This window comes from Rhincodon typus, chromosome 28 (assembly GCF_021869965.1).
Source record: "Rhincodon typus isolate 14 chromosome 28, sRhiTyp1.1, whole genome shotgun sequence".
Lineage (NCBI taxonomy): Eukaryota > Metazoa > Chordata > Chondrichthyes > Orectolobiformes > Rhincodontidae > Rhincodon > Rhincodon typus.
Window position 1 is genome coordinate 21,802,910 of NC_063359.1, and position 23,222 is coordinate 21,826,131.

The 23,222-nt window shown below is 38.9% G+C and overlaps 2 protein-coding genes and 1 non-coding gene across 3 annotated transcripts in view; all 3 read right to left on the reverse strand.

Annotated features, from left to right (window-relative positions):
- Positions 1-23,222, reverse strand: part of LOC109912627 (DENN domain-containing protein 1A-like) — a 164,607-nt gene that overhangs the window by 69,279 nt on the left and 72,106 nt on the right. The window lies entirely within an intron of this gene.
- Positions 1-23,222, reverse strand: part of LOC109916315 (DENN domain-containing protein 1A-like) — a 107,131-nt gene that overhangs the window by 26,516 nt on the left and 57,393 nt on the right. Inside the window, exons 3-7 of the mRNA XM_048613371.1 lie at positions 21,578-21,679; positions 19,914-20,001; positions 8,348-8,388; positions 2,364-2,435; positions 473-529 (exon numbers count right to left, since the gene is read on the reverse strand). Of these exons, the coding sequence (XP_048469328.1) occupies positions 473-529; positions 2,364-2,435; positions 8,348-8,388; positions 19,914-20,001; positions 21,578-21,679 (360 nt within the window). The remainder of the gene's footprint in view (positions 1-472; positions 530-2,363; positions 2,436-8,347; positions 8,389-19,913; positions 20,002-21,577; positions 21,680-23,222) is intronic.
- Positions 19,749-19,838, reverse strand: trnay-gua. Its single transcript is given in 2 exon segments — positions 19,749-19,784; positions 19,802-19,838. It is a non-coding gene; the product is annotated as a tRNA-Tyr (tRNA).

Below are 23,222 nucleotides of genomic sequence, written 5' to 3' on the forward strand. Positions count from 1 at the left end.
AAACGTCAGCCTTCCTGCTCCTCTGATGCTGCTTGGCCTGCTGTGTTCATCCAGCTCTACACCTTGTTATCTCATAATAAGTCACTAATTGGTATTCTCATTTAGACCACAAAGTTCAGAGCTGTAATAAATAGAAACAAAGATAACAGTCCAGTAGAGATGTACTTGTGATGTTCAAGTTAAAGCCTGTTGCTGGGCATAAAAGTGAAAGCTTTACCCACCATATCTCTAATGCTTTAACCACTTACTCAGACATCAAGAGTAAAACTCAGGTGGAAACAAAGGAACGTTCTTGAATTAAAAGTCCTTGGGCAGCTATCCATATTTTTCCAAAAAGCTCACTCAATATTGTCTCTGTTAATGCATTTTCAAGTGTGGTCATAACAGTGCTTCAAACAATTTCATATTGATCACAAAATACATTTGCTGGTTTAGTACTTAATGCAGAACACTTTGTAAGAAGAAAAAATACCTTTTGCTTCAAACGATTTTTCACTTCTTTTATTCCCATTTTTGCATGATCTTTTGCCTAGAATTGCAGAAGAGAATTCAATTTAAACCTCTGCATAGTACTTCATTTGTTTCCATTGGCAACAAGACTTTCTGTTAAACCATTTCTATTCCACTATTTTGGAACAATCCAAGAGGAGAAAATAGAACGAACAAAAACTGCAAACTTTTAAATACTGATGGACATTTCAAAGTTTATGCAGTGATTATTACTGAAGTCAGCACTTGATCAAGATTAAAATGAATAGCTCTACAGCAAAGAACGGAAATGTTTGATTCTTGGCCAAGTGAAACTTTTGTTTCAAAAGCAAAATATTGTGGATGCTGGAGACCTAAAATAAGAACAGAAAACACTGGACATGCTCTGCAGGTGAGGCAGCATCTTTATAGATACAGAATCAGAATTGATGTTTCAGATTACTGACTTTTCCGCAGAACTAAAAAGTCTGCTAATTTGCAATATCTTGCAAAAGAGAAATGATTCAGATGGTGAAGTTAAAGTACAGAAGTAGTACCCTGCAAATAAATCACCTTAGTCACAGAATGCTCTACAGCAAAAAGGTTCAGCTCCTGAGCTAGATTCAGAAGTTTAAATGGAAGCAAATGTTGAAGGGTGAAATTCACATATGCAAGTGCTAAGATAATTCAGAAAGCAATTGGCTCAGTAGCACCAAATTGTCTTTTTCAATTGTTTAATAATAAGCACAGTTAGGTTTTCAAGTTTTATTACTTCTGGCACCATGTACCAATTTTATGCTGTCATAATCTGAATCATTGACTACAGTGACTTAACGATGCAATTCAGAACAGGATTTTAAAAATAAAGGTCAAAATGTTCCCTAGAGAGCTTTAGACATTCTACAAAGACACCTGTAATATTCTTTTATTGCCAACATCTATAGTTGCCTAGATAATCAACCCAACACATGAAGGAAGAGCCCATAGGGGAGTCTTGGAAGAAGCATTACTAGACTGCCCCCAGATGGGCATCCAGGCAGAAGATACCACTCAATATCAATGTCAAGCTAACAAGAATCATTTTAATAGCTCATCAGTTAATTATGTTTGTAGTGGCTACTTTCTTGGACGTACCACTGATCTGCATCAAACATTTAATCCATTTTCCCTTAATGTTGTAGTGGACCCTGCTCTAGAGACTCAATTTTCCAACAATTTACAATTTAAAAAAAAAAATGTTTCTATGTCTTTTCTTCACTCTATCAGAGGGAATTACAATGGATAATTCCTCTTCATTGACTCCTGAATCAGAGGAAAGAATCTTTTCCTTTTCGCCCAAAAGCCTGTTTAATTATAAAATAAACTTTCATTAAATCTCACCTTCGCATTCTTTACTCCCCTGCCTTAACCAAATTACTCCTCAACCTCCTGTGTTATTTACTTCCATTCCTCCTGCAATTACAGGCATTTGGAAGATGAAGACAGTGAATCATATATCCCTTAGTGGAGGAGAGAGAAATGCCCCACCTGGGCATGGAAACATTACAAAGCATCTTGAGGCAAACAAAAGCCTATTCTTCTTTGAAAAAGGGTTCAATTAGCAGCAAGAGAAGTACTTCCCTGGCAACTTACTAGCATTCTAACTCCAAGTAATTAAAACCTCGGACAATACTGCTGATGAGATTTTGAAATTGCCCCAAATTAAGATTAGCTCTTCATTTACTAACACTTGACTGTACAGTCACTGAAGTCACAAATTTCAGGTAGATACACCTCATCCTAATGAATGTCAGCATTTTGCACCTATTCACATATAATCATCATGAACAATTTACTGAATTTAACAGACGTTTTACACTCCATCTTTTTCAACCGAATTAAAATTGCCAACTTACAAATTTGTACACAGTCTTCATTGCAGGATTTGCCTTCGTCTTCATTGTATTTATGATGGCTCCACTTCCTTTCTATTAATATATGGGTGGTTAATTCATTTGCAGAATACGTTTATAATATTACAAATGCTTTAAGATGACATATACATTTCACATGCTTCAGCCACAGGACCAAGGCTTTTTTTTTTAAAAACGATTACTTCCCAGACTTAAATAGGACAAGTGATTTGGGGCAGTGGCAAATTTGATGCATTTCCAGGCATGTCATAGCTTGATTTCATGTCGGATAGCTGCAGTTTTGCATAAAAAATTTCCAAAAGCTGTTTAAACGCTAATCTCTGAACAGACCTGAGCTATGACAAATTGTTTGTTACAGGATATCATTAATATTCTCAATACACAATAAAAGCAAATTAAAAGCATTAGAAAATGAAGGGCCACTGACAAGCATTCTGAGGATACAGGGTTTTAAAAAAATAATAAGGATAATTGGCTGAACTTGACTCTCTCTCACCGGGAAAAGTCATACTGTGAAGGACATACACCCCTGAATATTTTTACAGCAAAAATATGAAAGAAACAATAGAACAAAATTCAACAAAGGACGTCAAGGCCTTGGAGAAAACACAGAGATCTGCCAGAATAAAACCAGTGATGTGATATGTGGAGAAACAAGGATTGTTCTGCTGAGAGCACAGAAGGTTAGGGGAGACTTAGAGGTGTTTAAAATTATGAAGCTACTGATAGAGTAAGTAAGGGCAAACAAGTGGGTAGATTGGTAGCCAGAAAACACAGATATAAATAATTGACAAAATATCAAAAAGAGAATTTATTTTAAGAAAAAAATGCTATGGCTGAAAGAATGGGAGAAGCAGCTTCAGTAGTAGCTGTTAAAGGAATGCAGATAGGAAAATGAAAATTTGCAAAGGTAGGAGGGCAGAGCATGATATTGAGAATGAGATTGGGGTTAATTGGACAGCTCTACCAAAGGCCTGGTCCAACAGGGTCATTCTGTACGATGAGAATCTGCGATGTTTTTCCAAGTAAACATGTAACATTTGAACTCTGGTAAGTAGGAATTGGACCTCCAAAATTTCAAAAAGTTATGGTAATCTGTCTCAGTGTAAGATTCTGATGAACAACGAGTTATTGAAGATACAGTCCTGGAGGAAGTTTGGTGTGTTGCTGTCTCTTATTTTTATTAGGTTTATAGATTTTTATTTGTTCCGAACTTTTTTTATGCTTTCAAGTGCTTCCTTTTACATCTTTTAATCTATTGTTCCTTGAATTCAATCATCGTGTTTTGATGATTGTTATTATCAAACTACCTATTCCCCTTTCTAAAATAAATTGGTGTTTCATTTTCTTAGTTTCTCAAGACGGTCCCTCTGATTCCTTCCATTTTTTGTGCTATTAAGTCTGTAAAGTTAAGTTATAAAATGCATCTGCATGAAGAGGTGGAGTGCAGCAAAGAAGAGGATTCTATTTCTAGAAAGTTATCAATTCCCTGCTGAGGTAACAGAGATCAGGATGTGTGTGAAGGTGATGAAGTAAAATGAGCATATTTCAAACTGACAAGTGGCAGACTGAGTACATGAAGGGAAAATAGAACAGTCACAGAGTTGGCTGAGGAAATGATTACTAATCATGAAGGAGACTCCAGAAATAAAGGAAAGGGATTTGGGAGGGAGCACAAAATTGTTTCCTAAACATATGCTCTTTCAAATGAGATATTAGAAGTGTTGTGTAACATTTTATGACATAGTCTTTAAACATATAAAGAACTGTACATTGTTTAGATAAAGTCTTTCATCACAATGCATGACACTCCAGAAGATTTGTTGTTGGGACAGAAAAACAGCAGCCAAAATTCAAAACACAAACACAAACACATTCCAACAAAATTCCTTCTTCCAGAACTCAATGTTCAATTTTAAACAACAGCAACATGCCCTCTTTACTTTTTGTATTTAAATTACCCTCATATTTGTATTGCTGTATTGTGTTTTTAAAAATAACTTGTCACAATGGTCTTTTCTTAAAATAATGATCTTAAGATAGCTAGTATACTACTGCAATTATGCATTATTTCAAATCAGGAAAAACACCTATACAATTCATATTAAACAAATTAAAACACAAGAAGTAGCACCTTTCAGTTGTTATGGACCACATCAACCCCTCAATATACACTAAGACAGCCTTGACCCTAACTTTTTCTTACTTTAAAGGTATATACAAGGCATTGCATTCCAGATGCAATTCAATTGGTCAAACTACTTGACTTTAAGTAAAACACACTTTATTTTTACACGACAGTTAAAATACAAACAAAATAGAAATAAAAGAACTGGCTTAACTGTAACTCTATTAAAATGCTTAACAAAATAATAGATATATTAACTACTAATTAACTGTTCGAATATAGCAACATCCCAAAAACACACCCTTGGCAAAGGCAAATTCAGTAAAATAGATTGTCTCGCATGCAATTCTAGCAGCAGGAACAGAACCCCAGCTTTTAACTATAACAGACAGGGAGTAATAGCTTCCACATCCAGCTTCATGACCCACTAACTGCTTAAAAGCTAAAACTAACATTTCTGGTTCTGTGGGAGCTTGACCATACCCATTCAGGCTGCTTCTATTGTTCCAACTTAAAAAAAAAACCAAGGCCTCATAAGCTGTTTACTTTATTGGCTTTTAGCAGTCCACTCGGAATCATGGTCTCAACCTTCTCTTCATTAAAAAAATTGACAGAATACACCTCTTCAAGCCATAGTATCATCACACAGTGAATTTAAAACTGGAAGGACCAGATGGTATATGTAATCAAGAAAAATATATTTAATAGGTTAACACTTTAAAATTATGTCAGGGCAGATAATTAAAAAAAGCAATTGCTTTTAAAATTTCATCACACAAACATTGAAACGAAACGGAATTGGCATTTTTTTAGTAGTCATCTTGATCTTGGATTACTAAGAGATTCAACTTTAAGTACAAATTGATGGTTTGGATATGAAATTACAATGTTTTACTTTCAAGAAGTTTAATGCAGGTTAGGACATGGGCAGAGTTTTGGATGACCTCAAACTTACAAAGGATAGAATGTGGGAGCCTGGCAAGGAATGCATGAGAATAGTCAAGTCTGGATGTTACAAAGACTTGAGTAAGGTTTCAGCAACAAAAGACTTGAGACGGAGGCAGGGCCAGATGATATAGGTGATTTTGGTGATGGTACAGATAAATGGTCAGAAGCTCATCTTGGGGTCAATTATGGCAGCCAGGTTGTGTACAGTTTGGTTCAGTGTTAGACAGTCATCATGGAGCAGTGATGGAGTTGATGCCAAAGGACCAGAGTTTGTGGCAGGGATCAAAGATGGTTTCCATCTTCAAAATATTTAATTGCAGAATATTGCGGTTCATCCATTACTAAATGTTAGAAAAGCAGCCTGGTAATTTAGAGATGGTTGTAGGATTGGGAGAGATAGGCATCAGCATACATATGAAAACTGATGTTGTGTTGCCAGATAATGTTGCCAAGGGGCAGAATGTAAATGAGAAACAGAAAGGGGCCAAGGATAGATCCTTGGTGGACACTGGAAGTAACTATGCTGAAATGGGAAGAATAAAACCACTGCTGGCAATTCTTTGACTATGATTGGATAGTTAAGATTGGAACCAGGTAAGTGCAGGCCCATTCTGCTGGATTTAGGAGGAGGATGGTGGAATCAATGGTGTCAAAAGCTGCAGGCAGGTTGAAAACTACAGGCAGGGATAGTTTATCTCACTTACTTACTTACTTGAAGTCTATCCCTTTACATGAAATATTAAGAAGATTTAGAGAACAGTTCTGTAAAGTGACTGTAAACACAGTAATGCTACAAATGCAAAAAAATTGAACTCAAATTAATTTTTCATATTGCATTTGAAGAAGCATTAGTCTTGAGAGTAATTGTGTGGAATGGGAGGTTTCGTCTCCACATTGTTTCTGCATTCTGAACAATACTCAGAATTAACTATGTCATCACTGTTAAAAGAAACACTCAAAATACTAGATTCATCAGGTATTCATGCATCAACCTTTATCTTTCTGAACAAAGATGGATATATTTATTATTGTTTTTTTCAAAGACTGAGACAATTATCATTTATTTAATTTCAATCAATTTTATAGGTCAGAGAGGAATGCCCCTTGAGTTTATGTTTTCAAGACTAGTTCTTGTTCTCGTGCTAATAAAGTAATTAGGCCTAATAGGCAAAGAATATTATTTATATTGAACTGAAATAAGGAAAAAGAATCCAGCACTAAATATTTAAAGAACTCAATTGCTTATGCATAATCATCTATTACCAATATAAATCAATTAAAACCTAAACGTTGTATTTTTAAACTATTTGTAGACAGTTGTTCAGTGTATGACATAAATACTGAACTCACCTGTAAATGTATGTATTGAAATGTTTAAGATAGCAGCACTATACATAGTGGAACATTCAAATTGTGCTTTCTATCAACAGGAACCGAGTGACAGTGCATTTAAAAATAGAACAGCTCTATTTCCCACCTTTCTGCAGCTTTATCACTGTTGGTTCTGGTGGTGAATGTGCAGGCTCCAGTGGGAATCTAATTAATAAATACAACTCAGCATTTCATACTGCATGGGACTGCAATGGAATTTAATGTGCTCCAGTGCACTCTACAAGGCAGGTCTAGACCTCCGTTGCCCATTAGCTCGATAACATGGCTACCCAGTGTCTCAGGGCCATTCAATTCTCATCCTTCACCAACAGCCAATGCTGCTTTGTGCTGGAAACAATTGAGCAGCTGAATGTCTTGAGTTAAATTAGGGCCCAATAGTTAAGAATGTCCTACCAGGAGTTAAAATTGAACTTAGCAACACAGGGACATGGTCATGCAGCTGGCAAATTACTTGAACTGAAGATGTTTGCTTTGAAATCTTAACACATCCCTTTCATCCAACAAGTAGTGCACTGGAAATTCTACACCCAAGTTAAAATGTGCACAAGAAATTTTAGTTAACTTACAAACTTTTTCAATTAAGAAACATTTTACTTTTCTCTGCCCAGACAGTACACAAAATTAACAAAAGTGTTTTACAATTCATGTTACGTGAGGTGAGAGGCTTAAAATATCCTCTCAACTGTAATTTCAGAACCGAAATTTGAGTTTATCAACTTATTCATATCCTTTCAGATAAGTCAAGAACTTATTCACATCTACGTACATTATGGTAAAAAACCTGACGGCATAATTGTTCCTACATATATCAGTAATGGTATTTTCAATTCATGTTGCTTGGAACTAATTGGGATGCCAAGAAAAGTTAATATTTTTAATTGGAAAATGAATTGAAACATACTATAAAGGTCAGCTAAGTTATTATTTTGTAAACTTGTTATAAAACATAATTGGAAATAAATACAAAAACATATTTAGTAGACAGTGAACAGGATGACTTCTAAATAATAGAGAATGATTAGAATGTTGGCGTTGCTACAAAGTAACGATCAATACTGCAAATCCCCATTGTGTGGGGTTCAACTTGCAGCACTATCAAAGTTGAGTCACTAAGCATAGATCCAGGCAGCTATTTACACAGGAGAAGTAATTCACCCAGTTTACTTCTCCGAATCATGTAATCATGCACATTCTAGCAATCAGCTCAAGAAAGTAGATGAAAAAAAGTCTGTGATACAAGCCTGGGAAGGCTAGAAAGGTAATGTACAGGATTATCAAATCATAACACATGGCTAACATTTAGAGATTACGGATCCTTGGCTGTATTCTTCAAACTGTTTATATGCAGCAATACAGTTCAATGTGCAGACTTTTAAGGAACACTTCAGTATGTATACACAAGGGGAGTCTACATTCAGTTTACTCCTGGCCATTTTTTCATTTAATATTAGTTTTTATTTCCGTTTGCATTTTGGTAAGAATGATAGATTCCACTCACCTTCACTGTTAACAGCCACTGATGATAAGATTTGTCACTTCCTACAAAAAGCAGAAAAGTGATTTAGTCGGAAGGTCAGCTTATGTTAAGAACAATGTTCAATTCAAAGGATTACAGTTGTTCAATGTGCACATATATAACATATATAGAAATAATTATTTTATCAAAGTAATTGTAAAAATCTAATTTTGAGAGATTTAACCTCATTTAGATAAAACACAATTGTACTGTGTGATATAGGAATATAAGAAGATATTTGGTTTTAGTTTGGAGGAGCAAAGTGCAACTGGCTATTAGTACATGCAACAAAGGCTTGTAACACCTTATTTTTGAGAACTTCGTTTCTAAATTGGAAGAACAATTTAAGTTGAAATCATATTTTTATTATTGTGTGGTAGAAAGGGGGAGATATGAAATTTAGTTTCATTTTAGGTTGTTCGGAGTGTGGTACCTGGTGTCTGGTCTGTTCGTACATGCATTTGTACGGAGGATTTACAGCCTTGGAGAACAGCTGGGAGTTAACAGTTCAATGTGTCAAAACAGTAAAAAAAAACAGGGTTGTTGCCTAGCAATAATGTGTCCAATGACCTAGGGAGACAGAGACAGAGCATTCAAAAAGGCAATGAGTTACAGTCTGTGTCTGTGGGTCTAGAGAGACGTCCTTAACAGAAGGCATGGTGTTAGTATAGGAATCTCCAGCAATCTGGGCTGAAGGGAAGTCCTATGTGGCTCAAACACGTTAAATAATAAGTGAGCTGGGTCATAGCTTATTTCAGGGTGTCAGGAAGAGACATTAACTAAAAGAAAATAGCAAAACAGCATTGGGGCAGCACAGTGGCAAGCACTGCTGGCTCAGCGCCAGGGACCCAGATTCGATTCCAGCCTTGGGCGACTGTCTGTGTGGAGTTCGCACATTCTTCCTGTGTCTGCGTGGGTTTCCTCCGGGTGCTCCGGTTTCCTCCCACAGTCGAAAGAAGTGCAGGTTAGGTGGATTGGCCATACTAAATTGCCCGTAGTGTTCAGGGAGGTGTAGATTCGGTGGGTTATCGGGGGATGGGTCTGAGGTTTGAGTGTGGACTTGTTGGGCCGAAGGGCCTGTTTCCACACTGTAGGGATTCCATGATCGTGAATGCAGAACTTTGCCGAAAATAAGCCAATTACAGCAATGCCAACTGAATAGGGATCGTTGAAGAAGATTAAAAGAAACTATTGCAGGTGCTGTAATCTGAAAAAAAAACAGTGGTGGAGATTTTATCGACATATCTATCAAGTCAGGTTTCACTCTGGGATCTAACTTGTTGAGAATAACAATCAGCTGGGATCGTGACATTGGGTATGTAAACATCTTAGGACAAAAATACTTGCTTTGATACCAAATTCAGTTTGTTCATTTTTAATTAAAATGGGTTGTAATTTTAAATTGGACATTGTGCAATTCTATAAAATCAGCTCGTGAAGGATGGTATTGGATTCAGGCTTCTTCAACATGGAATTTACCAGTATTAAAATCTCCCCACTCCCAGCCTCATCCCACGAGCGACCCTCCCTCTCATCCCCACCTCCTTGATCTGACACAACCTGTCCATTTTCTCTCCCACCTATCTGCTCCTCCCACCTCACTGACCAATCCCCACCACTCCCTACCTGCACTCACCTATCACCATCCTACCTACCTTTCCCCAGCCCCCACCCCCCCCCAATTTATTTCTGAGCTCCCCTCCCCATTTCTGAAGAAGGGCCCCGACCCAAAACGTCAACTTTCCTGTTCCTCTGATGCTGCCTGGCCTGCTGTGCTCCTCCAGCTCCATACTGTGCTGTCTCTTCCTCAGTATAAAATTTATTTATAGAGTGAAACATTACAGACATACAGCTAATACAAACTCTCCACAGTTGAAATAAGTGTCCATTTATACATGCTCAAGTAAAATCTCAATTAATGCCCCAGCTCTGCATATAATTAATTGCAATTGATATAGAATTAACTGACATCAAAGAACAGAAATTTTCCTTAAACCTCAGTGCAACAGGCAGTATTGCATTGGCCATCTACTTTGGGCTCTGCTTGATGTTTTGTTCAATTGAAGCAAATGTAATTCCATGACTGTGAAAGGCAAATTTATTAGACGGGTCATTTCCATTCATGCAAACTGCCGAATATTGCAAAAGTTGCAAGCCTTCTTTTCTTTGAGATTTCTGTAGGCATAACATACAGCTACTTTTTTTTTAAACCTAGGATAGGAGCGAGCAGAAATAAATTAACCTTAGATAAGAGAAAGAAAGAAGAAAGCAATGCTGCAGTTATATTGGTTTAAAACTGGTCTAATGTTTCCCTTGATGTACTGCAAATGCATTCCTAGTGCCTTCATCTCAAAATTTGGGAAAGTTCACTTTGCTGCTGCCTGTGGCTATGTAAGACATTTTTCATTGGATGCTGGCAACACTATGGCAATAATTGTATTAAAGCAAAAGTAATAACAGAATTAAAAGCCTAAACAGATTCATGGAACTATAAACTTACACAATTTACTTTTCAAGTATATCAAATAATAAAGAAAATACATATGATTTGCGCTCTGTTTGAGATTTTGATATTGGCAATAACTTAATGTTTGTTGAAATAAACAGGATATAGTTTGCTAGAATCAATCTTGTACAATAGTAACAAGCAAGCAGTTTGAGTGATTACAAGAAGCTAGCTAAAAAAATTCTACAGGCAGAAAATATTATGTGGATTTATGAGTTGACATCGAGCAACAATCTCATTCTTCTACTCTACTACTGTACTTCTACTCTAATAAAATCTCTTCTTTTTTCCATCTTTTCTTTTCCCCAAGTCATTACCGATCATTTTCCTTTTAATTTTATTTTCCTCAAATTTTCTGTCATGGTTCTTGCCTTCCTTTGTGCGAAGATCTCTTTTCGTGAGCTTTTCCAAGGGTACAGTGTGAAACAAGTTAACCTTTCTACAACTATGTAAATATTAATCAATCAAGAAGGTAAAAGGTAAAGTCATCATAATCCTGGAGTACCATAGGGTTATTGTCTTGTTAGAGACAGAGAGATGACTGGTGATGATTTAACCTAAGATTCACCATGCCTTATGGTGAGGGGCATGGTTGAGAAGGCAGGACTTTCATGACTTCAGCCAGTGTGGGAATTGAATTGTGATGTTGCCATCACTCCGCATTGCAAACCAGCCATGTAGCAAATGCATCCTCATTTAAATCCCCACAGATAAATAAATTCAACATCTCTGTATTTATCCACAAAAGTAAATGGGCACAATCTGTCCACCTCCTTTGAAGTGACCGCCTTCTGAATTCTTGAATTCAGAATACAATACTAAATTGCCATGAAGAAACATAGGAAAAAATATGATGAGAAACACAAGAAAAAAAGGAGAAGAGAAAGACAAAATTAAAATTACATCATGCTCTCTTGATTCTGTTCACATTTCTCCTTTTTCGCCCCTTTCTTTTCCTGCTGTAATAATACCTCTTTTACATATCACACCTTCGTCAGTCGCTGTCCATGTTATTATTGTCACTTTCACACCTATAACTTATTGTCAAAGGGTCCCTTTCAACTTTTCTGTAACTTTCATAGGAACCTTGCTACCAAATCTTCCTTTTACTGTTTTTGTGCCTGTCATCCCTTTATTATACTAAGGGATCACAAGGTAATCACAGTCATGTGGAAACCAATATTCTCGCCAGTGAAAAGAAAAATCTACTGATGCACTTTGGATAAAAATAAAAAATACATATACCAAACGTATTCAAACAAATCAATACATACTAATATCACTGGCACAACTCCAACAAAATAATTTCAAAATGCACTGATTCTAAAAATTGGAGATTGAAATTAAATCTTAAAGCTTGCACATAATATCATAAAAGATGGTCTTACCTCCCATTTTGAATTGGGTTTCGTTCCCGCACAAGCAATGTGCTGCCTCAATCTTTGTTCTGCACTTGAACATTCTCCTTTCAGTTTTGCACTTTTAATTTTTTCTTGTAATTTTAATTTTGTTGACACTAGTTCAAAAACTACACTTACAGTATATGTAATCATTTCCACCTCATTCCTGTCTGGCTTTACTTCGCAGCAATTTCCTTTCCGCTATCACAGTGTTAATGTTTCTCCCATTACCTTCCTCATTGGTTGATCGATAATCTCAACATGATTTTTAAAGGGTGGAATCATACAGGGCCCTGAATGATGTGATCTAAGGAGAGAAATCCAGGTGAATGCATCAGAGAACCAGCACAGCCTATCTCAGTGATGGGAACAATTAGTAGCACCTTTGATCAAAATTCTAGATGTCGAGTCAAGATTCTCGCTCAGGGGTAGTGAGATGCTTAGTGACAGGGATTATGGCTTGCTATCAGCTTCAATAGCTGCAAATCTGGACTCACTAATATGTAGTTTCCTATTGTACCATGGGACAGGTAGGAGTTAGATGCAGAGAGTTCCTGAGATGGAAGTCAGAGCCGGTACTGGCAACTCCTGTTTGTCTCTTGCACCTCCAGGGTCACTATCTTGGATACCCAGAACCAAGGTTTCAGTGCATGCTCCATGGCTCTGGTCATACGCAACTGAAATCCACAAATGTTGGCATCTGATACCTAATGTCCTCTGTACCATCACGTGACATCTCCAATCCACTTACAGTACACCTTTGCACTTCAATGCTGTACTTTGGAGCATGTTGGCAACTATCATTGGAATGCTGCTGTAAGGACATTTTGTGTCAATGGATAGGCACCCTACTCTCAGACTGGAACAGGCTGCATATCATGGCTGCTAGCTTGCTCTCAGTGTTCACTCACTGCATTCTTTCCTTCCTTTTTGCACTTTGTCCCTTCAATCGCAACTTAAAGGCTCACAGGACTACTGTGCTGCTTTCCATTTCAGCGCAGGCACAAAAGCGGGCAGGCTGTGCAGCAGTCATCAGACAGGGAGGTACATCTTGCTGTACTGTCGTGATGATAGTTGGTGGGATAGCTATTAGTGGTGGCGAAGGTGGGGGAAACCTCGGAAAATGTCCCAAGTGAGTCAGTAAGCAGCGCACCGACAATGCGGTGCAGTGTGGGAAAATTTGATAGATGAGAGCAAGTGAGGCTAGATGTCACATGCAATAGTGAGAATGGTAAAGCATGAGCCTTGTGGAAGGTGTGTGCAGTAGCAGAAATGGACTGAGCAGAAAGATGATGATAGGACTTACACTGGCACAGTATAAAAGTCACTGACCTTCCTGAATGCCTGGGTGTCATGACTGGAACCACGGGGAACCTCGTTGACTTCGAGGTGCCTGATTGGGGTTGTTAACCTGGGCCAATCAGGAAAGCCCTGGCTGACCAATAGTAACAGGAGATTTAGAATCTCCTCAATAGAGGGGACTGGCTCTGAGCTGGATGGCCTCAGTCAGTGTACTGTGCACAAGTAAATAAAGGGTGATTCGATGATGGGATACCGGCCTCTGTGCAGTTATTTCTGAGGCGACAGGAGGAGAAAACTGTACATGCCTGAAGAATATTTGCTTGCAGCAGTCATGTTGGAGTTGGGGTAAGCATTTCTGGCAGCATGCTTTTATTTGGAAAGCTTGACCTGTTTGATCCTGCTGTCAAAGACTGGGCCAAGTATATGGAAAGAATGTGATATTTTTTCCAGGCTAATGACATTGGGGCAGATGAAAAGCAGCAAGTAATCCTTCTGACTGCTTGCGGACCTGCAGCATTTTGAGTTATAAGGGATTTAACTTTTCCAGAGGCATCGACGCAAAACCGTCCAAGCGTTGACAGAGAGGAAGGCCCAATAGCGTATGCTTCCCGGACTTTGGCTGATGCTGAACGTAAATATTCCGAGATCGAGGAAGGAAGGTTTGGCAGTCATCTTTGGTAGGAGGAAATTCCACCAGTACCTTTACGGAAAAGAATTTGAAATAGTAACAGATCACAAACCCCTGTTAGGGCTATTGAAGGAAGGCAAGGTGGTGCTGCCCATAGCTTCTAGTAGAATTCAGCATTGGGCCCTTATTCTCAGTGCGTACAAGTACAAGCTAGAACACTATCCAGGAAGCCAAGTGGCTTATGCCAATGCCCTGAGCTACCTCCCACTGGCAGACACTCCACCACTGGTCCCTCCCCTGGAAAAGTCTGTTTTGGTTTTAAACTTCCTGGACACCCTTTCAGTCACCGCAGACAATATCTGACTGTGGGCACAAAAAGATCCTGTCCTAGCAAAACTATACCAGCTGGTGGTAATGGAGGAGACAGAAGGGCCATCACAACCAGGACTGAAACCTTCCTGGAGCCGGTGAGACCAGATCATCGTAGAGGATGGCATATTACTTTGAGGAGCAAGAATGATTGTCCTAAGTAAAGGTCGCAGCCAGATTCTGGCCGAACTTCATCAGGGTCATCCAGGGGGTTTCCAAGATGAAGATGCTAGCAAGAAGCAATGACTGCTGGCCAGGGTTGGAAGCCAACTTAGCTGTGTTGGTGCGCAGTGCTCAGAGTGCCAACAAGGACAAAAATTGCCAGCAGCGGCAGCCCCGCACTCATGGGAATGGCTGGTTAAACCCTGGACTCGGTTACATGTCAACTGTACCGGTTCTTTTGTGGGGTCAATGTTCCTGGTCATTGTGGATGCCCATTCAAAGTGGTTGGACGTGCATGAAGTCCGTTTGGCAAACTCAGGGATGACAACTGTGAAGCTGCAAACAGCGTTTGTGAAACACGGATTCCTGGAAGTATTGGTCACGGATAACGGGACGTCATTTACCAACAGGAAATTTCCTGAAGTCAAATGGCATTCAGCACATAGGGACAGCTCCATACCATCCATCGTCCAATAGTCTAGCAGAAAGAGCAGTCCAAACATTGAAGGCCGGCTTAAAGAAGCAGCTCACAGTGTTGCTTGATACCAAACTGTCCTGGTTCCTGTTCATTTATAGGACCACCCCGCACGCAACAGGGATAGCTCCAGCACAGTTGCTGTTGGGGAGAAGACTCCGCATCAGGTTAAACCTGGTATTTCCAGACTGCCTCTAAGCGAGAGAGTCAATTTAATTCAGGGGTGACGTTTAGTGCCAAAAACGTGGAAATGGCCCTGTATAGGTACGAGGCAAAGTTGATGCAAGGTCAGGTCCCGTGACTCTCAAAGTTCGGGCAGGTGATACAGTCCTGAACAAACATGTGGATCACCTGAAAGCTGTTACCTCGCAAACGGGGCAGGAGCAAAACATTACCTGCCCCTTAGAACAGCCAGAAGGCCTGTCAGAAACCGTAAGTTGTTCTCCTCCTCCGTGTAGTGTCCAGGAAACCTCAGTCTGAGATGGATGCAGCCTTGATATGGTTACTGCCAGGAGAAGAGGAGGAAACTCTCCTGAGACACTCTGGACACAAGAGAGAGGCGACAGTACCGTACATGCTGCCCATGTCAGAGTCTGAGTCAGAGGAACTGGACCTGGGGCAAAAACATCACAGGAAAAGCAACACGAGAAAGACCAGGCCTACATCCTAGGACTTGGGGCTAGGGGGATATAGTGATCGAAACCATTGACTAAGAGGTCCTTGATTGGGGTTGTTAACCTGGGTCAATCAGGAAAGCACTGGCTGACCAATAGTAACAGGAGATTTAGAATCTCCTCAGTTCCTGGGACTGACTCTGAGCTGGGTGGCCAGAGTCCTGTGCACAAGTAAATAAAGGGTGATTCAGTGACAGGATTCTGGCCTCTGTACAGTTATTTCACTGGGTGCTCCTCCAAATGCCCATTACTACACTGACCCATGTGGCAACATCGGACCAGACTGGCAGAACATAGGGTTGTGGCTTCCTCTGGTCGTCCTGGAGAAAAGGGACATTGCTCCTCTGCATCACCCACCTTAGCAAGGCTTCCAGATCCCTGTCTGCAAAGTACAGCACCAAATTCCTCTCGTCTTCCATGATCACGACAAACATCATAAAATATGCAGGGGGGCTTCATATTGACAGTGCTTGACAGAGTGCACAACAGCCTTTTAAAGATTGTATGGTGTCAGGGAACCCAAGGTAGCCCAGCAGTGGTACTTTTGGCTATGGCAAGTGGAAGCATCAGGCCAGCACGGGACAAGATGGGCACCATAGAGCCATAATGAGATCATTTTTGGATGATAGTGAAAGAAAACTCACTAGTCTTCAAAGAACAAAGAAACAGTTCAGCACAGGGACAAACCCTCTGGCACACCAAGACTGCACTGACACATGATGACTTTCTAAACCATAAACCCTTTTGCCTCCACACAGTATGTAGCCCCCTGTTCCCTGCCTATGCATACATCTGTCAAGATGCCTCTTAAAACAGTGCTATTGTATCTGCCTCCACCATCTCCTGTGGCAGCTCATTCCAGGCACTTATCACCCTTTGGGTGAAAAGCTTTACTTTCACATCTCCTTAACTTACCCCCTTTTACCATAAACCTTTATTCCTTAGTAATTGACATTTCTACCCTGGGAAAAAGACTGCGACTATCCATTTTATCTTCATGAAGATAAACTCTCTGTGAAAGTTCAGCTAACATATCATAAGATTCAGCCCAGAGTTTTCATTCAGTATAAATTTCCAAAAGTTAGAAATTTCACTATCTCTAGCCTATTTTTCTAACGCTAGTGTAAAAATCAATCTATTGTTTTATGAGAAGTAATTTACTTTTGTAACCCAAGTAAAATTTAGTTCTGTATACACGGAGCACCACAACATTACAAAATGGGATATGACGGCCTAGTAGTATTATCACTGGACTCTTAATCCAGAGATCCAGGTAATGTTCTGGGAACCCAGCTTCAAATTCCACCATGGCAGATGCTGGCATTTGAATTCAATAAAAAAAAATCTGGAACTGAGAGTCTAATGATGACCATGAATTGTTGATTGTCAGGAAAAATCCACCTGGTTCACTAATGTCCTTTAAGGAAGGAAACTGTCATCCTTACCTGGTCTAGCCTACATGTGACTCCAGACTAATGTGGTTGACTCTTACCTGCCCTCTGGATAACTAGTGATGGGCATTAAATACTGGCCTAGCCAGTGACAACCTCATACCATCAATTTTAAAAAAAACCCAATTGGAAGGATTGAAGGGAGTATAAAAAAGAAGGCTGATTTAAAAACAATAATGAAAAATTTTAAAACAGACAGGTTGGATTTACATTTTTGGTAAGTTATTTACTTCTGGATTTACGATCGCTTACATGTTAAGATTTTAATAGCCATCTGCTTTTATAAGGCACACATACTTAAAACAGCATAACAAATCCATTAGCTATTTGAAGGGTCAGAGGAAGGAATCAGAAACCCCTTATGCCTGAAGTTCGTATGCGTTTCAGACATATTAGCACAGCACTTTCTTTGTTAAAGTCATCCCACTCAAAGTTTAGGTATAGAGCTCCACAGTTCAGGAGTAAAGTCTTTGAAATTTTTTTTATATAGATCTGCATTAGATAACATTTAACTTTAGTTTAAACTGGCATTTGCTTACAGAAGCATGGAATTACTGTGTACAGAAATGCTTCACACTTTAAGAACTTTAAAACTATCAATGCATGTTCTTTAGAGAGTGAGACAAAATTATTTCAAGCTACTGTAACAATTGCCACAGTAGTAAGCTCATCTTGATTATAAACTGTTACAAAAAGTCTTCAGAATCGTAAATATAACAGCTTAAAATTGTAATATGTTGTATTACACGGAACAATGAAAGTTAATCAAAGCAAAAGAGGCAACATTACAAACTAAATTTTGCAGTCTGAGTCAAAGGCAATTTACAGGCACGTCAGTTTTTTAACTTAGAACATAGAACAGTACAGCCCACTACAGGCCCTTCAGCCCACAATGTTGTGCCAACCTATTACCCTACTCTAAGGTCAAACTACCTTGCATGCCCTAGATTATACCATCATCCATGCACCTATCCAAGAGTCACTTAAATGTCCCTAAAGTATCTGACTCCACTACCACTGCTGGCAGCGCATTCCACATGCCCACCATTCTCTGAAAAGAACCTACCTCTGACATCTCCCCTACACCTTCCTCCAATTACCTTAAAATTATGCCCCCTCATAATAGTCACATCCGCCCTGGGTATCCACTCTATCTATGCCTCTCATCATCTTGTACACCTCTATCAAGTCACCTCTTATCCTTCTTCGCTCCAATGAGATAAACTCTAGCTCCCTCAACTTTTCCTCATAAGACCTGCCCTCCAGTCCAGGCAGCATCCTGGTAAATCTCCTCTGCACCCTCTCTAAAGCTTCCACATCCTTCCTATAATGAGGCAACCAGAACTGAACACAATATTCCAAGTGTGGTCTAACCAGGGTTTTATAGAGCTGCAGCTTAACCTTGCTGCTTTCAAACTCAATTCTCCTGCCAATGAAAGCCAACACACCATATGCCTTCTTAACAACCCTATCAACTTGAGTAGCAACTTTGAGGGATCTATGGACATGGACCCCAAGATCCCTCTGTTCCTCCACACTGCCAAGAATCCTGCCATTAACCCTGTATTCTGTATTCAAATTCAACCTTCCAAAATGAATCACTTCACACTTTTCCGGGTTGAATTCCATCTGCCACTTGTTTACCCAGCTCTGCATCTTGTCAATGTACCGTTGCAACCTACAATAGCCGTCCACACTATCCACAACTCCACCAACCTTCGTGTCATCGGCAAACTTCCTAACCCACTCTTCCACTTCCTCATCCAAGTCATTTATAAAGATCACAAAGAGCAGAGGTCCCAGAACAGATCCCTGCGGAACACCACTGGTCACCGAGCTCCAGGCTGAGTACTTTCCATCTACTACCACCCTCTGTCTTCTATTGGACAGCCAGTTTTGTATCCAGACAGCCAAATTTCCCTGAATCCCATGCCTCCTTACTTTCTGAATGAGCCTACCATGGGGAACCTTATCAAATGCCTTGCTAAAATCCATATACACCACATCCACTGTTCGAATTTAGTAAGGCTTGACCCGCCCCTCACAAAGCCATGCTGACTATTTCTAATCAAACTGTGCTTTTCCAAATAATCATAGATACTCTGTCTCAGAATCCTCCCCAATAATTTGCCTACCACAGAAGAAAGACTGGCTGGTCTGTAATTTCCAGGATTATCCCTATTCCCTTTCTTGAACAAGGGAGTGACGTTTGCCACCCTCCAATCATCTGGTACTACTCCAGTGGACAGTGAGGATGCAAAGATCATTGCCAAAGTCACAGCAATCTCTTCCCTCGCTTCCTGTAGAAACATTGGGTATATCCCGTCTGGCCAAGGGGACTTACCTATCCCCATGTTTTCAAAATTTCTAGCACATCCCTCCTTCCTAACATCAACCTGTTAAGGAAGGTGGGAACTCCTTCAAGCTGGAATTGAACCGGCAACGTAAGGATGACAGATTTACAACACACTACAGTCCTCCGCTCTACCAGCTGAGCTATCGAAGGAGAGCTCTAAATATCAGCAGAAAAGTTATTTTTCCAGCTTCATAATTGTGAACTCTGTTCAGTAAAGCCTTATACCTGCATATTCACCATTGTTTATCTCTTCTTCAAACACATCACTAAATCCTTCCCCAGAATTCAAGAGATCCAGTCGACCATCAATGAACTAAAAAAGAAAAGTTATTTTAAGACAACTGGTCAAATGTGCAACATCTTCATGAAGAAAAATATCACAGCAAGCACAGTATTTACAATTCCCGATGCTGTCAAATCACTTAATAAGGATCGACTAATGGAAAAAAATTTAAAGAATCAGATAAAAGCGAATACAAATTATTCCAACTTTACACTTCGGTTTTTAGTGTAGAATACATGGTTGAATGAGAAGATGCAGTTTAGAAAGGTTTTATTTATAAGTAGAAGTCTCTCATTCATTATACGCAGTCACTAATATCATCAGAAACATGAACACTAAATAATAAATAGTTGGCATATACAAGAAAGGCCAAGTACAATTAGAAGCTGATTCTTGCATGTTTCAAACTGAAAGAAATCTTAGATTGACTTTAATCTACTTGAACATTCTACATCATGACTGAATTTATGAATAGATTGATAGAATTTTGCAAGTTTCAAATATTAGAGTGCAGTTTGACATACAAGATAACTGTCTGTCTGCTAAATTTTCAAAATAGTGATGGGCATTATTTATATATAGCTGAATAATGGGGAAGCACAAGCAGTCTGTCCACTGAGGCTTGTGAAAAAAATGTTGAACATTAGTCTATTGTTTTCCACCATGACAGCAAATTGCAGGGTTTGGAACTCTAGTCTAGGTATTCACATGCTGGAAAGTTGTACAATTGCTATAACTTGAATATTGTATAAACAATTTGTTTAAGTATACAATAACGAATGAAATTCACTAATTTTATTCCATTTGAAGAGGTAACATCCAAAGAAAATGTTAAACTTTTGGTCTATAACATTGATGATCAATCCATCACAGCACCACAGGGCTCATCTAACTTAATTGCTGAAGCAAAAACTGTAGGTGCTGATAATATTAAAAAATTACGAGCAATATGAGAGCAGCAAAGTAGAAGTCAGTACTTCAGAAAGAAATCTGGACAATTCCTACATAGCTTATGAAACTACTAAAACTACTGCTCATAAACAGAAGTGACAGCTACATCTAATTTTCCAACACATATACAGAATTGAACTTTCAAATAAACTCCACTCCCTTTCTTTTAGTGCTGATGTTGGACTGGGGTGGACAAGGTTATAGTTCAATGGGTTTATTTGAGATTGCAAGCTTTCGATTATAACCTGGTGTCGTGTGACTTCTAACTTTGTGAAGTGATGAACTGATGAGACATTTAAGCAAACATTTTACTAGAGTCAAATTCTTTCGTTAAAAGCACCACTTACTATTTCATTTTGTTTTGATAACTTGTGTGACATTTAGCATCTTTCATAATGATTGCTTTTAATCATGATGTGGAGGTGCCGGTGTTGGACTGGGGTGGACAAAGTCAGATGTCATACAACACCAGGTTGTAGTGCAACAGATAATTTGAAATCACAAGCTTTTAAGCCAACGTTAACTATTGGAATTTCATATAGAGATTAACTTATTTCAGTCAATCTTAGTAGAGAATCTATTCATATTCGCAGTTCAGTCCAACAAAGGTGATTGAGCTGCCAACCATCTGAACAGCTTAACATTAACCCCTTACCTGTTTGAAGAGCTGAAGCTGAATCGCATTTTGCAGGAACTGCCTCATGGCACTCGAGCGGTGTGATACAAAGACATCTTCATTAAAGGTTATAGGTTCCTCCTGCAAACAATGACAAGATTATAAGGTAAAGTTGTAGACTTTATTAATTTAAAAAAAAAAATCAACCTGCTCAGAGATGGTATTACAAACTTCTGGAGCAGGTGGGATTTGAACCTGGAGTCTTGGACCATTAAACAGAAATCAAGAAATAGATGCACTTGAGCTACAATTAAAGGGTGATTGCTAGAAGCTATGCATGTTATCTATAATGAACTTTTGGAGATGCATTCTTGAATTTAAAATCAGGGGTATTTCAAAAAAAAAAGTCATATTTTCAGATAGTGTTTCTTATATCATGTCTATCATGTAAATAAATTCACTCTGCGAGGTTCAGCTGGAGACTCTGGATTTAATTTCTACAACGTCCTCATCATTACCTGAGGCAACACCCTCAGGCTTACTTGCAGCACTGCAATATATAATCTAAACAATCAAGTACCCAAACGTTCCTCAGCCTTTGAAGCATAATTTGAAAACATTCCTTATGAATGGGTATCATGACATTCAGTTGCTTTTCATTTATACCAACATATGAACAAGAAAATATCAAGAACAACATTCCTTCCAATATTTAAAGCAATTTCCACTTCTGTAACACCTCACGAAGCATGGATTATGCCTCCTCCCTTTATTCATCGCCATTAGTATCTGACTCCAAGTTTGAAAACCAAATTGGTTGTGTTGAAGTGCGCATTACATTTAGGGGTGTCTAACTTTCTCATAGTTCCTCCTCTCCACTTTCTTTTTGAGGCTTCAAAGTACATTGAATAAAACAGAAATAGCACTGGCAAACCAAACAGATATTCAAGCAAAAACAGAAACTGTTGCAGAAACTCAGCAGGTCTGGCAACTTCTGTGAAGAGAAAGCAGAGTTAATGTTTCGAGTCCAGTAACCCTTCTTCAGAACTGGGTTCCAAACTTCTAAACCATAAACACACTGAATCAACACTGTTAACTAACTTTGCAACCACAAGAAAATGGACCTAACAGCTATGATTTAATCAGCCCATCATCCTGCTTCAGAATGGCATTACTGTTAAAATATGCAGTAACAACTAGTTTCCAACCTGGTCACAATAACAGCACAATCCACTAGTTAAGATCTACATCCATCTCAGCTGACAAGAACTATTGGTCTCAGTGAAGACAATACTATATACTTTAATCACATTACAGCTAACTGCATTAAGGTACTGTCAGATATCCTTGCAACTAGACGGAATAATGCACTGTAGGATTGGGACACTCCTAACGTTCAGATGTTTGATATTTCTTTGAGAGTTGAGGCTAATTTGTAATTTTAATGAGAAAAATATGAATTCAAAGTCGAAAAGTCAGCAGCTTTCAAATTTTATAAACTGGAAATAGTGATTGCCATACAAAGACATATTTAGGTAAATGCGAGAGATAGTAGGAACTGCAGATGCTGGAAAATCTGAGATAACAAGGTGTAGAGCTGGATGAACACAGCAGGCCAAGCAGCATCATAGGAGCAGGAAGGCTGACGTTTCGGGCCTAGACCCTTCATTTCTGATGAAGGGTC